Genomic DNA, 14,704 nt, shown 5'->3' with positions numbered 1-14,704 from the left:
GTGAGAAGTTATGTGACAAAGTACAAGATTTGGCATTTGGTCTCAACCAATTTTCTGGTGGAAAAGATGACTTTATGATAATGCTTCAGGTTACTTTAATTTCGAGCCGAGTTGCTTTTTCGAAGTCTGAAATACTTACTGCTGCTTTAACGGTCTGATGCCCGCGAGGTCCCTCGTCGCTGCTGGCATCTTCTTCAGGGTGCTGGTTTATAGCCATCTTTATTGGCTGGTGCAGGATGACGCCACTACCACACATGTGATTTTTTTTTTTTTAACCACCCCAGGGGCGGACTGACAACTCATGGGGCCCCCGGGCAATAGGGGATCATGGGGCCCCTGTGTCCTTGCCCACACTCAAAAAAGCCTATGAAAAAGGTACCAGCGGCATCTCATGGGACCCCTACTGACCCCGGGCCCTCGGGCAGTGCCAGAGTTTCCAAATGGGCAGTCCGCCCCTGAACCACCCTAATACCAGCATGTTTCTTCATTTCCAAAAAAAAAATAGTCAAAAAATGAGAACACTTTACAAAAAGTAAGGTAAATCGGTTTCCTAGCACCAGAAAACCAGTACAGGTGTATGCTCATGTTCGTATGCATTGCTCACGTGCTCGTACTTTTGAGCAAAGAGGCAATAGATGTGCCAATCCAGTTCATCATGCTCACATTTGTGCGCGCACACGCGCATGTAAACGGTCACGCGCGCATGCCAATTAGTGTGCACACTTGGTGCCCAATGGCCTACTTAAACTGATCTGTCACCATGAGCTGTTCCTGAATGTTCTTCAGCTTGTTCCCGTGTTCCTGAGACCTCATCTGCTGTACCTGCTTATCTGTGTAGAACCCGGCTTGCCCTTGAACATCTCTTCTGCTCCTGCCTAAACCCTGTTCACCTGATTACTCTGACCCCGGCCTGTTTATCGGACTTGTCTTTGCCTGCCGTTTCTGTACTGCTTTGCCCGGCTGTTACTGACCTTGGTCGGCCTCCTGGACTTGTCTTTGCCTGCCGTTTCTGTACTGCTTGGCCCGGCTGATACTGACCTTGGTCGGCCTCCTGGACTTGTCTTTGCTCGCTGTTTCTGTACTGCTTGGCCCGGCTGATACTGACCTTGGTCGGCCTCCTCCTGGACTTGTCTTTTCCTGCCGTTTCTGTACTGCTTTGCCCGGTTGTTACTGACCTTGGCCTGCCTCCTGGACTTGTCTTTGCCCAACGTTTCTGTACTGCTTTGCCCAACTGTTACTGACCTTGGCCTGCTTCATGGACTTGTCTTTGCCCGCCGTTTCTGTACTGCTTTGTCCGGTTGTTACTGACCTTGGTCGGCCTCCTGGACTTGTCTTTGCCCAACGTTTCTGTACTGCTTTGCCCGACTGTTACTGACCTTGGCCTGCCTCATGAACTTGTCTTTGCCCGCCATTTCTGTACTGCTTTGTCCAGTTGTTACTGACCTTGATGGGCCTCCTGGACTTGTCTTTGCCTGCCATTTCTGTACTGCTTTGCCCGGTTATTACTGACCTTAGCCTGCCTACTGGACTTGTCTTTGCTTGCCGTTTCTGTACTGCTTTGCCCGGCTGTTACTGACCTTGGCTGGCCTCCTGGACTTGTCTTTGACCGCTGTTTGTGTACTGCTTTGCCCGACTGTTACTGACCTTGGCCAGCCTCCTGGACTTGTCTTTGCCTGCCATTTCTGTACTGCTTTGCCCAACTATTACTGACCTCCTAGACTTGTCTTTGCTTGCCGTTTCTGTACTGCTTTGCCCGGCTGTTACTGACCTTCGTCTGCCTCCTGGACTTGTCTTTGCTCGCCGTTTCTGTACTGCTTTGCCCGGCTGTTACTGACCTTGGTCGGCCTCCTGGACTTGTCTTTGCCCGCCATTTCTGTACTGCTTTGCCCGACTGTTAGTGACCTTGGCCGGCCTCCTGTACTTGTCTTTGCCCGCCGTTTCTGTACTGCTGTTACTGACCTTGGCCTGGAGGTATCTCTATTGACGACTGTACAGTATATACCCGGGTACTTGTGCAAAATTTTACCAGGACCCTTTTTGGGCCTTTTCCTGGTAATACCTGTTTGTACATTAGATGTACTGTATGTACTATTATATCTTTTCTTATATAAAGCTTGTATTGTTCCCATACTGGTGTGCATGTTTATACTTATGGGTAATGTTGTATGCTGGTTGCAGTAGTTCACCTGTACCGATTACTATAACTAGATAACTGGTTAATTTCCCAGGAAGGGAACCCCCTCGGTTCACAGAGGCTCTGGCCTGGGTGAAGGCATTGCCAACTTTATTATCAAACCCACTCTTTCATTTTCTTATTTACCTACAGGTGTGGGGAGAGCCATTTCTCATAACCAACCTCCCAAAAAAGAGGGCAACACAAGCTAAGTTACACTGGAACCATTATTGATATCTCTTCATTGACATCACTCGAAACCGGGGGTGCTCAACCCATGGCCCTTGGACCACACGTGACCCTCAGAGCCCTCTGATGTGACCCACGACTTTATGCTCTGGGATATGGCGAGTCAGCAAGTCCAGATCAAGATCAATGGGTTGCTGACCCGCCCAGGGGTGTATTTACCACAAGGCAAACAAAGCATTTGCCTAGGGCGGAATTTTTCAGGGGGGCAGCAGCTTTTTTTCAGGTGGGCAGTAACATCCCCTGAAAGAAGGAAAGGAAGAAGGGACACACGCAGCACGGGGATCTGAGAGAGGCTGCTGGCTGTTAATGGTGTATTCAGAGCCTGACTTTTGTTTCAGGGGATGTCCGGAGCTGTGAAGGTGAGTGTCTTATCTCTTGCCGGAATGGGGGGGGGGCGTTTGCCGGTGTGTGGGGGGTGGTGGTAGTAAAAGGCTCTCTTGAGTGGGGGTGGGGGGGTTGGTCAATGTCAGGCGTTGACCAGTGTTGGTCAATGTCAGGCTCTCTTCGTGGGGGAGAGGGGGTGTTGGTTGGTGTCAGGATTTCTCTATGGGAGGGGGTCAATTTTTGTGTTGCCTACCTAGGGCAGCACGAAACCTAAATACACCACTGGATCCTCCATCCCCGTTGCATCAGAATGCATGGAGTCCGAGTTGGCAGCACAATCTGACGTTTCTTCTGTAGCGCCGGGCTCTCATTCTTGGCCATATTCAATATATTTCAAAGTATATTTCAATAAATAAATATAAATGTTCTTGACGATGCTTTGCTTTTTGTACCCGTAAAGCTTTGCCATGAATTGCAAAAAAAAAAAGTTTAAAAAAAAAAAAGGTTTCAGTTGGGTAATGACCTGGCCGGCATCCTACTCCACCTCACTCCGATGCCAATGTAGCCCTGCAGGGAATTGTTCCTCATACATTTACTTAGGCAAGTATCCCGCTCTGCTGGAAAGAATCCACAAACCCATGAATTGGTCTTTGGTTACATAAAGTAAGCAAAATGAATACCATGGAAGGTTCGATGAGAGCAGCAAAGTATACAGATAAACACTTCCGTACGACTTGCCTTTACTTGGTCGATTTTCAAGCTGCTGCTGAATGGGATTATATTATTGTACAGTGGGGCAAAAAAGTATTTAGTCCGCCACCAATTGTACAAGTTCTCCCACTTACAAAGATGAGAGAGGCCTGTAATTGGCATCATAGGGAGACCTCAACTATGAGAGACAAAATGAGAAAAAAAATCCAGACAATCACATTGGCTGATCTGGAAAGAATTTATTTGCAAATTATGGTGGAAAATAAGTATTTGGTCACCTACAAACAAGCAAGATTTCTGGCTCTCACAGACCTGTACCTTCTTCTTTAAGAGGCTCCTCTGTCCTGCACTCATTACCTGTATCAATGGCACCTGTTTGAACTTGTTATCAGTATAAAAGATACCTGTCCACAACCTCAAACAGTCACACTCCAAACTCCACTATGGTGAAGACCAAAGAGCTGTCGAAGGACACCAGAAACAAGATTGTAGACCTGCACCAGGCTGGGAAGACTGAATCTGCATTAGGCAAGCAGCTTGGTGTGAACAAATCAACTGTGGGAGCAATAATTAGAAAATGGAAGACATACAAGACCACTGATAATCTCCCTCGATCTGGGGCTCCACGCAAGATCTCACCCCGTGGGGTCAAAATGATCACAAGAACGGTGAGCAAAAATCCCAGGACCACACGGGGGGACCTAGTGAGTGACCTGCAGAGAGCTGGGACCACCATAACAAAGGCTACCATCAGTAACACACTACGCCGCCAGGGACTCAGATCCTGCAGTGCCAGACGTGTCCCCCTGCTTAACCCAGTACATGTCCGGGCCCGTCTGAAGTTTGCTAGAGAGCATTTGGATGATCCAGAAGAGGATTGGGAGAATGTCATATGGTCAGATGAAACCAAAATAGAACTGTTTGGTAGAAACACAACTCGTCGTGTTTGGAGGAGAGAGAATGCTGAGTTGCATCCAAAGAACACCGTACCTACTGTGAAGCATGGGGGTGGCAACATCATGCTTTGGGGCTGTTTCTCCGCAAAGGAACCAGGACGACTGATCCATGTACAGGACAGAATGAATGGGGCCATGTATTGTGAGATTTGGAGTGCAAACCTCCTTCCATCAGCAAGGGCATTGAAGATGAAACGTGGCTGGGTCTTCCAACATGACAATGATCCCAAACATACAACCCGGGCAACGAAGGAGTGGCTTCGTAAGAAGCATTTCAAGGTCCTGGAGTGGCCTAGCCAGTCTCCAGATCTCAACCCCATAGAAAACCCTTGGAGGGAGTTGAAAGTCCGTGTTGCCCAGCGACAGCCCCAAAACATCACTGCTCTAGAGGAGATCTGCATGGAGGATGGGCCAACATACCAGCAACAGTGTGTGCCAACCTTGTGAAGACTTCCAGGAAACGTCTGACCTCTGTCATTGCCAACAAAGGATATATAACAAAGTATTGACATGAACTTTTCATATTGACCAAATACTTATTTTCCACCATAATTTGCAAATAAATTCTTTCCAGATCAGCCAATGTGATTGTCTGGATTTGTTTTCTCATTTTGTCTCTCATAGTTGAGGTCTCCCTATGATGCCAATTACAGGCCTCTCTCATCTTTGTAAGTGGGAGAACTTGTACAATTGGTGGGGACTAAATACTTTTTTGCCCCACTGTATATTATTATTATACAGGATTTATGGCGCCAACAGTTTGCTCAGCGCTGTACATTATACAGGGAGACAATACAGCAACAATACAGCTCAACACAAGAGGATTAGGAGTGTAAAAAATGTTTTTGTTAAAAAATCGCTAAAAAACGTGAACGCTGCAAAATGCCGCTAAACGTGGCGAAACGCTAAAAATAGCTGAAATACTCACATTTTTAATGTGACTTTACACAGCTAACATTACCGGCGTTATCAAAACGTCCCGCGTGCGTGAGGGCTTTGCTATGGGGGCACCTGGCAGAAAGGAGGAGCCAGCAGCGCCGGCAGGGGACCCGAGAAGAGGAGGATCCGGGCTGCTCTGTGCAAAACCAATACAGAGCAGGTAAGTATTAGTCCTCATGCACACGGAATGCTTTTACAGCGGCTGTTTTTGGCTTTTGACATTTTTTTCTACAGCCAGTAAACCCCCCAGCATGTTATCCTATGTGTCCATACACACATAGACTGGAATCAATCTTTTTTGGTTGGGACGTTTTTTCGCTGGAAAAAAAAAACAACTAGGGGGATTCTAGAGGAGTTTTTTAGCTGTAGCAATGCTCTAACGCCGTAAAATGCGGCAAACCAGAGACTTTTTTGACTAAAAAAAAAATCTGGGTGGAAACAAAAACGCAAAAAAAGCAGCTAAACGCTAATACAAAGATGCTGAAAAACTCCGGTTTTTAACGCGCCTTTACACAGCTAACGCTACAAGCATTAGTAAACCCCCCCAGTGTGTATGGAGCCCAATCATTGATTTCAGATTTGTTTTCCTGAGCGCAGAGAAATTTCTTTTGATTCACCTATACATTACACTGATATAAAAGCACCAATGAAAGAAAAACTATAAGGTGAAGGTACATGGGGACATGACATACAGAAGACCCCTTAGGTACGATAGTTTGAGACCTTCATACTGACAGGGAGTTAAGGTCCAATAGGGAGTGCCTCTACAGCCGGCAATCGTTTTGATTCCATTTTGGCCATTTTGTCTTTATTACTAGTGGGGAATTTTGCTCTGAAATATGTTTGGACTTTGTCTATACCCATTGTAGACACGTCTGGATAGTACGCTGTGACCAACCACAGAAAGGGCCTACACCAATCCAGTACCTCCCATGCCTTTGAGGACAAAAGGACATTCCCCCAAAAAACAAGTGCAATCACCGCATCAAAACAGGGGTAAGCTTCAATGTATTACTTTTTTCGTTCTTTAGTTTAGGACAATTCAGTGATAAAATCCTTAACATGTATGTAAAGACAATTTTTTTTTTGCGTTTTGGATAGAGTAGGGAAATGGTTAAGATACCTGTCGTGTTTTCTGCTTGATTGAGCATGGTGATATAGCAGGCATGTTGGACAGCCTAGACTGAATGCATGGGCTACTAACACCGATTGGCCAAATCAGACAGCCTCTCTGTTTCAAGTCGTGGAGAATTTGATTCATTTTCTCTCTCAGAGACATAGCAAGACATAGGAGATCTCTTCCCATCACTTCCCACTTCACTTTTTTTGTACGTCTATGTTTGTGGAAACATTTTTAAGACCTTTGGAAGAAACGGCAACCAGGAAAACCCAACTTGACCAAACAATTCTTCCCCTAGAGGGCACAACCATGAAGATCTGTTAAACCCAACTTGACTAAACAATTCTTCCCCTCGAGGGCACAACCACGAAGATCTGTTAAACCCAACTTGACCAAACAATTCTTCCCCTAGAGGGCACAACCACGAAGATCTGTTAAACCCAACTTGACCAAACAATTCTTCCCCTAGAGGGCACAACCACGAAGATCTGTTAAACCCAACTTGACTAAACAATTCTTCCCCTAGAGGGCACAACCACGAAGATCTGTTAAACCCAACTTGACCAAACAATTCTTCCCCTAGAGGGCACAACCACGAAGATCTGTTAAACCCAACTTGACCAAACAATTCTTCCCCTAGAGGGCACAACCATGGAAGAGCTGTTAAACCCAACTTGCCCAAACAATTCTTCCCCTAGAGGGCACAACCACAAAGATCTGATAAACCCAACTTGACCAAACAATTCTTCACCTAGAGGGCACAACCACGAAGATCTGATAAACCCAACTTGACCAAACAATTCTTCCCCTAGAGGGCACAACCACGAAGATCTGTTAAACCCAACTTGACCAAACAATTCTTCCCCTAGAGGGCACAACCACAAAGATCTGTTAAACCCAACTTGACCAAACAATTCTTCCCCTAGAGGGCACAACCACAAAGATCTGATAAACCCAACTTGACCAAACAATTCTTCCCCTAGAGGGCACAACCACAAAGATCTGATAAACCCAACTTGACCAAACAATTCTTCCCCTAGAGGGCACAACCACAAAGATCTGATAAACCCAACTTGACCAAACAATTCTTCCCCTAGAGGGCACAACCACGAAGATCTGTTAAACCCAACTTGACCAAACAATTCTTCCCTTGGAGGGCACAACCACGAAGATCTTTTAAACCGAACTTGACCAAACAATTCTTCCCCTAGAGGGCACAACCACGAAGATCTGTTAAACCCAACTTGACCAAACAATTCTTCCCCTAGAGGGTACAACCACGAAGATCTGTTAAACCCAACTTGACCAAACAATTCTTCCCCTAGAGGGCACAACCATGGAAGATCTGTTAAATTCAGGAAGTACCTGCATACCTATAATCACTTCCCATTGGACTGTAGAATGTAGGTGGGTGCAGCAGCAAAGGAATTTACTTTCTTTTCTAGCATCTTGAGCAATGGAGGTGAGGCTTTTCTATCTTGGTAGGGTGAGGGAAAGGCCAGACATTAGAGAAAGCTATCCATGTAGGCCAGGGCTTTCAAAAGCATGACTGAGCATGGTGATATAGCAGGCATGTTGGACAGCCTAGACCCAATGCATGGGCTGCTAACACCCATTGACCAAATCAGACAGCCTCTCTGTTTCAAGTTGGGGAGAATTTGATTCATTTCCTCTCTCAGAGACACAGCAAGATATAAGAGATCTCTCAAATGTTAGAAGATATCCACTTGACAGTTGTCACCAGAACAGGTTTCCCCAGTATAAGATTTTCCCTCACGTCCTATCACACTTAAAAACGTTGGTTGTCCTATCACTATTATCGCCCTTTCACCAATAATAGCAGCAAATCTCCCCAGGGGACAGAGACAGCAACTAAAATCTGACAGAGGTTCTAACCTTTCCTCATTCTATCCAAAACTAAGTTAAAAAGTCTTGGCTTTAGGTATACTTTCAAACTGTTTCTTTTTTTGTACATGTATGTTTGTGGAAACATTTTTAAGACCTTTGGAAGAAACAGCAACCAGGAAAACCCAACTTGACCAAACAATTCTTCCCCTATAGGGAACAACCATGAACATCTATTAAACCCAACTTGGCCAAACAATTCTTCCCCTATAGGGAACAACCACGAACATCTGTTAAACCCAACTTGGCCAAACAATTCTTCCCCTAGAGGGCACAACCAGGAAGATCTATTAAATTCAGGATGTGCCTGCATGCCTGTAATCACTCCCCATTGGATTGGAGTTGTTTGAGTTGGCCGAACCTAATTTGTAGAATGTAGGTGGGTGCAGCAGCAAAGGAATTTGCTCTCTTTTCTAGCATCTTGAGCAATGGAGGTGAGACTTTTCTATCTTGGTAGGGCAAAGGAAAGGCCAGACATTGGAGAAAGCTATCCCTATAGGCCAGGGCTTTCAAAAGCATGATAGAGCATGGTGATATAGCAGGCATGTTGGACAGCCTAGATCCAATGCATGTGCTGCTAACACCCATTGGCCAAATCAGACAAACAGCAGCTGGCCCCAATGGCATGGCATGTGACTTGCACAAGACATTTGCCCACGTATGGCCCCCCCTAGCACTGATAACATTTCCTGCAGTTGGCTGATCATAATATCTAATACAACAAAAAAGTCGACAATCCATATGAACATTCAAGCAGAAGTCTTCCTTTAATTGTATTGGCAATTGTCCTTTGGCACAGATTGGCATTTTACACCATCTTCACTGTAGAGGCACGTCTGCCATCATGTCCTGATTCCTATGAGGTGATGTTTTTGATAAGCTTTCACTAAGCGTATCTTGTATGAGCTCTCCAATAGACTGTCTCAACTTATTCTTCATATCTTTCCCCATGAAGACGTAGAGTATTGGGTTGATGCAACTATTGAACTGGGCCAGAGACTGAGAGAGAAGGTCAAGGATCTCCACTTCTTTATTTTGAATGAAGAGCAGGATTACACCCATGATGTGGTAGGGGGCCCAGGTGATGAAAAATGCCACTATGATACCTAAAGACACCTTGATGATTTTATTACCAACTTCCGAAAATCTTCTATCTCGTAATTTAAAAGCCACAGAAATGTAACAGGTAGAAATGATTAAGAATGGAAGCAGAAAACCAAAAACCATATGGATGTAACTGGTGAGCTCTATCATATGCCATTCAGAATAGCACCAAGTCCTGTTACTAGAAGTGGTGAATGTTTGGTACAGGGCATTAGGTAGACACATCACAAGAGATAACGTCCAAATAGCCAAACATATCATCCATGCTATTCGTACTCCTCGGTGATTTCGGGCCCAAATGGGTTTCACAACCAGGATGCAACGGTCAACACTGATAGCCACCAAGGTGAAGACGCTGGTGAACATGTTAACAAGAAGGCTGAAGTTTAATATCTTGCAGAGCATGGGACCGTACAGCCAGTCTGCGTAGAAGTACTGGGCTACAGTGAGTGGGAGACACAAGCAGCAGATAATATCGGCCACAGCAAGGTTCCAAAACCAAATGGTAGTCATGGTCCACTTCATCTTCACTCCAGTAATCCAAAGCGCCAGGGCGTTGCCAGGGACACCTACAAGGATCGTAAGCAATGGAACCAGGACTGTGAACAAATGCACATGGCTGTAGAAGAAGATGCTTGATTCCAGCTCACCACTGACATTGGACATCTTGTTCTCCTGTAAAGACATCAAGAGTTACTATATCCATGTGATTATAGTTCAGTCAGATGCAGGGGCGGACTGACAACCCATGGGGCCCCTCGGGCAAGAGGGGATCATGGGGCCCCTGTGTCCTCACTCACATTCAAACCACACCCAAAAATGCCTATGAAAGGTACCGAGGGCATCTCATTGGGCCCCCTACTGACCCCGGGCCCTCGGGCAGTGCCTGAGTGCCAAAATGGTCAGTCCGCCCCTGGTCAGATGTTATCAGATGGAACAAAAAGTATCAGGTTATTACTGGTCATGATGGAGTTCTGTGACTAATGATGAGCTAAAATTCGCCCCAAATATATTTTTTCTACAGCCAGTAAACCCCCCCAGCATGTTCTCCTAGGTGTCCATGCACTCATAGACTGGAATCAACATTTTATTGGCAGGGATTTTTTTTGGCTGGGAAAAAAAAACAGGACTAGTGGGTTTCTAGAGGAGTTTTTTAGCTGGAAAAAACACTCTAATGCTGAAAAATGCGGCAAAACGCAGCAAACCAGCGTTTTTGGACTTTTTTTTACCAAAAAAAAATATTTTTTAACTAAAAAAACGCAAACGTGACTTTACACAGCTAACGTTACCAGGATGATTAAAACGCCCCCCCCCCCCCCCCCAGTGTGAATGGAGACTTAGTATCGCTTTGAGAATACAGACTTGAATAGAATAGATTTTTATAGACCAGAATTTTGTGTCACTCTAAATTTAAGGTCTATCTACAGACAAAACTCTTTTTTTTTTTTTATTGGGCAGAGAATGGTTAACTCTGTCATTTCTTCACTGTTGCTGTCCCATTGGGGAGATTTTTCTTCACTCCTTTTCTAGGAGACCCATGTGAGAAGGAATCACTTGAATCCTTCACCTACTGGGCACTTTTACCCCCTTCCTACCCGGACAAATTTTCAGCTTTCAGAGCTCTCATAATTTGAAAGACAATTGTGCGGTCATGCAACACTGTACCCAAACTAAATTTTTATAATTTTTTTTAAACAGATAAAGCTTTCTTTTGGTGGTATTTGATCACCAGTGGGGTTTTTATTTTTTGCTAAACAAACGAAAAAAGACCAAAAAGTTTGAAAAAAAAAGTTTTTCTTTGTTTCTGTTATAAAGTTTTGTAAATAAGTAATTTTTCTCTTTCATTGATGGGCACTGATAGACTGCACTGATGGGCACTGATGAGGAGTCACTGATGGGCACTAATAGGCTGCACTGATGGGCACTGATGAGGAGTCCCTGATGGGCACTAATAGGCTGCACTGAGGGGCACTGATGAGGAGTCACTGATGGGCTGCACTGATGGGCACTGATGAGGAGTTGCTGATGGGCACTGATAGGCTGCACTGATGGGCACTGATAGGCTGCACTGATGGGCACTGATGAGGCTGCACTGATGGGCACTGATGAGGCTGCACTGATAGACGGGACTGATGGGCATTATTAGGTGGCACTGATAGGTGGCACTGATGGGCACTGTTAGGTGGCACAGATGGGCACTGATAGGCGGCACTGATGGTCACTGATTCAAGTGATGGGCACTGATTCAACTGATGGCCACTGATTGCCAGCACAGATGGGCACTATTGGCCGCACTGATGGGACTACACTAATCACCAGGACACTGATGATCAGTGCCCTGGTGATCAGTGTAGATGTCCCCTCTGAGGAATGCCGCTTACCGGCTCTCCTCTCCTCACGTGCTGTCAGCGTGAGGAGAGGACTGCCGATAACCGGCATTTCCTATTTATCCTGTGATCAGCTGTGATTGGGCACAGCTGGTCACATGGTAAAAGCAGCTGTGATTGGCCCATTCCTTAGTCATGTGATCAGCTGTGCCCGAAGCACACAGAGATCACAGATCATGCGCAGTGCATGCCCCAGGGGGCGCGCGGGGGGTGTGGTTCTGGGAAAACATCCATAGACGCCCAACCAGAACTAGCCGACTACGCTGTACCTATCTTTTGGCTATAGCGTGGTCTGGAACTGGTTAAAGAAAAGCAAATCCTCTCTTAAACAGTTTTCACCCGAAGAAGTGTACTCTTTCAAAGATTTTCCCTCTTGTTCTGGTGACAACTCAAAATTATGGATTTGACCTCGCTTTAACTTCTAGTGTCAATGGTCTTCTGCCAAACAGAGAAGACAAATCTGTCCAGGAGGTACACAAGCAGGACTGAAGGCTTGACAGGGGTTCTAATCCTTTCCTACGCTATCCAAAATAGAAAACCAAAATTGGCTTTAGATACCCTTCAACCCCTCACCCTAACACTAACTGTACTCCCAACCTAATACCTATCACTCAACACCTTTCCATATCTGGCATTGGATCTTACCACCAGGGCTTTTTTTCTCAGAGAATAGGTGCAGGAACTCCCCCCTTCTGAGTCACCCCTTATTTCCATCCCCCTACCCACCCCCAAGCTCCATCCCTTGGTTCCGCCCTCTACCCACCTCTGAGCTCCATCCCTTGGTTCCACCCCCTACCCACCTCCGAGCTACATCCCTTGGTTCCACCCTCTACCCACCTCCGAGCTCCATCCCTTGGTTCCACCCCCTACCCACCTCCGAATTCTGTCCCTTGGTTCCACCCCCTACCCATCTCTTTTTAGAGAATACAAAACCAGGCATCATTTTGTATGTAATGTGTTAAGGATAACAAGAAAAGCAGTCAAATAGATCCCCTGCAGTCAGCAACAATAGCCCCCCCCAGCAACAATGGACCCCCACAACAAAATACCACCCCAGCAACAATACACCCGGATCTCCCATCAACAAGCAACAATAGACCCCTCCTTCAACAGTAGATCCCTTCTGGCAACAACTGACCTCCCAGCAGCAATAGATCAACAATAGACCTCCCCAGTAACAACAGACCACCATGCAAACATAGATCCCCTCAAGTGGCAATAGATCCCCCAGCAGCCAGCATTAATAGACCCTCCAGCACCCCTTGGCACCCCTCGCCATTACATACATTCAGTGCTGGAGGTGCTAGAACTGCGTTCCCCTGCGTTCCCGCAGAAAAAAAGCCCTGCTCGCTACAGTTGACAAAAAAACTGCCTGTCAGTAGCCTAAGGTGCCTTTTGGTATTTTTTGGGGTGAATAGTAACAATTAAATTTAATACAAATATTTCAAATATCTAAAATGATCAAAAATTACCAGATAATTATTGGGGACCTTTGCAGTCTGCAATTTTTTCTATTTTTTCCCCCCAATTTTGTTAGTTTTACATAGAAGTTCATATAACATAAAACAAATATTTTTTTTTAAGTTTTCATAATAATTGGATTTAATTTTCCCGAGAATAATGTTTATCCATCTCATAGGGACGTCTTACAAAATAAAGAAGTTATTCATAATCATACCGATACAACACTAAAGAGGGAAAAATTAAAGTGATCAAGTGTGAGACAACTTAGTGATGAGACCCCCAACTTTGAAAATGAAAGTGATTCATTAAAAAATCTGTACAATATTTGATTTTTATGGTGTAATTTCCTACTTTTTTTTTTATTTAAATATTTTATTATTGTTTTTCAAATCACCATTTTAAATATACTAAAGCTAATAAAACAGACAGAATATATTACACATATCTGTCAAACATTCCCCACACATAATCTTGGTGACCTTTTACCCCTTTCCCATTCCCCCCACCCCACCCCCCTTTGATTATGCCCTTTTAACTTCATTCTAAAAATCCTATTCCTTGAATAATACTGATATTATACAATATTTATCCCCTTTATCTTCTTTTCCCTATTTCACATATTCTAGGTATAACTCTGACTTTTTAAATTGCACCCACTTTTCCCATCTTGTACAGAAGACCTCCATTTTATCTTCCTCCATTTATCTTCCGCCACTCTATATATCTTCTCCACTCTTTCTACCCAATCCTTTATTTTCGGTGCCTGTTGTTTCCTCCAATACCTGGGTATCAGTCCCTTCGCTGCATTCAGATAATACAATAATCCAGTTTTTTTATATTTTTTAACCGAGAACTCGGTACCATAAAGAGATTTCCTACCTTGTAATTACCAGATTGTGAGACGTGGACCTGGGGGGTCTTCTTTTCCGCTCCGACAGTCTGAGTCACCTTCTCAAAATTTGAAACGTGCAGACAATTTTTTCATTCCACGAACCTCCTCCTGATAAAATATGACCTACGGGGGGGGCTTCTTTCCTCGGCAGATTTTATCGTGGAGCTTAGAAAGCAAGTGGGATGACTTCAATGTGGAACATCTGTTGGTATCTCTTCATTGTCATCGATCTTTTCGGGATCTCTTGGTTGCCTGTGAAGTAAGAACTCTCTTTAGCTTTTTTTAAAGACCAACACTTTCTCTAGGGATTTGTTCAAAACAACTGGCTCTCAGCTTCATAATCCATGGGAAAATGTCATCTTAGAATTTATCACTTTTTCTAAGAGAGTGAAATGGTATTTTTTTTTTATGTGTTCTGATTTTTGCCATTTTTAGAATTTGGAGAGCAATCACTCGGGGCTCTGAATGTTCCAGGGGGCT

General features: G+C 44.8%; 1 protein-coding gene across 1 annotated transcript; it reads right to left on the bottom strand.

Moving 5' to 3' along the window:
- Window positions 1-9,121: 9,121 nt before the first annotated feature.
- LOC149431455 (C3a anaphylatoxin chemotactic receptor-like) lies at window positions 9,122-14,462 on the bottom strand. Its single transcript, XM_089665590.1, has 2 exons — window positions 14,212-14,462; window positions 9,122-10,156 (listed from the first exon to the last, which is right to left on the bottom strand). The coding sequence occupies exon 2, from the start codon at window positions 10,145-10,147 to the stop codon at window positions 9,197-9,199; it is 951 nt and encodes a 316-aa protein (XP_089521716.1). The 5' UTR covers window positions 10,148-10,156; window positions 14,212-14,462; the 3' UTR covers window positions 9,122-9,196.
- Window positions 14,463-14,704: the final 242 nt, after the last annotated feature.

This window comes from Staurois parvus, unplaced genomic scaffold, assembly GCF_062004578.1.
Source record: "Staurois parvus isolate SC_StPar_1 unplaced genomic scaffold, SC_StPar_1.0 ptg002254l, whole genome shotgun sequence".
Classification (NCBI taxonomy): Eukaryota; Metazoa; Chordata; class Amphibia; order Anura; family Ranidae; genus Staurois; species Staurois parvus.
This window is presented reverse-complemented; position numbering and strand designations above follow the sequence as displayed.

What these genes read in the sequence shown, in the direction of transcription:
- LOC149431455 (XM_089665590.1), bottom strand. Translation starts at nt 10,147, where the DNA reads ATGTCCAATGTCAGTGGTGAGCTGGAATCAAGCATCTTCTTCTACAGC.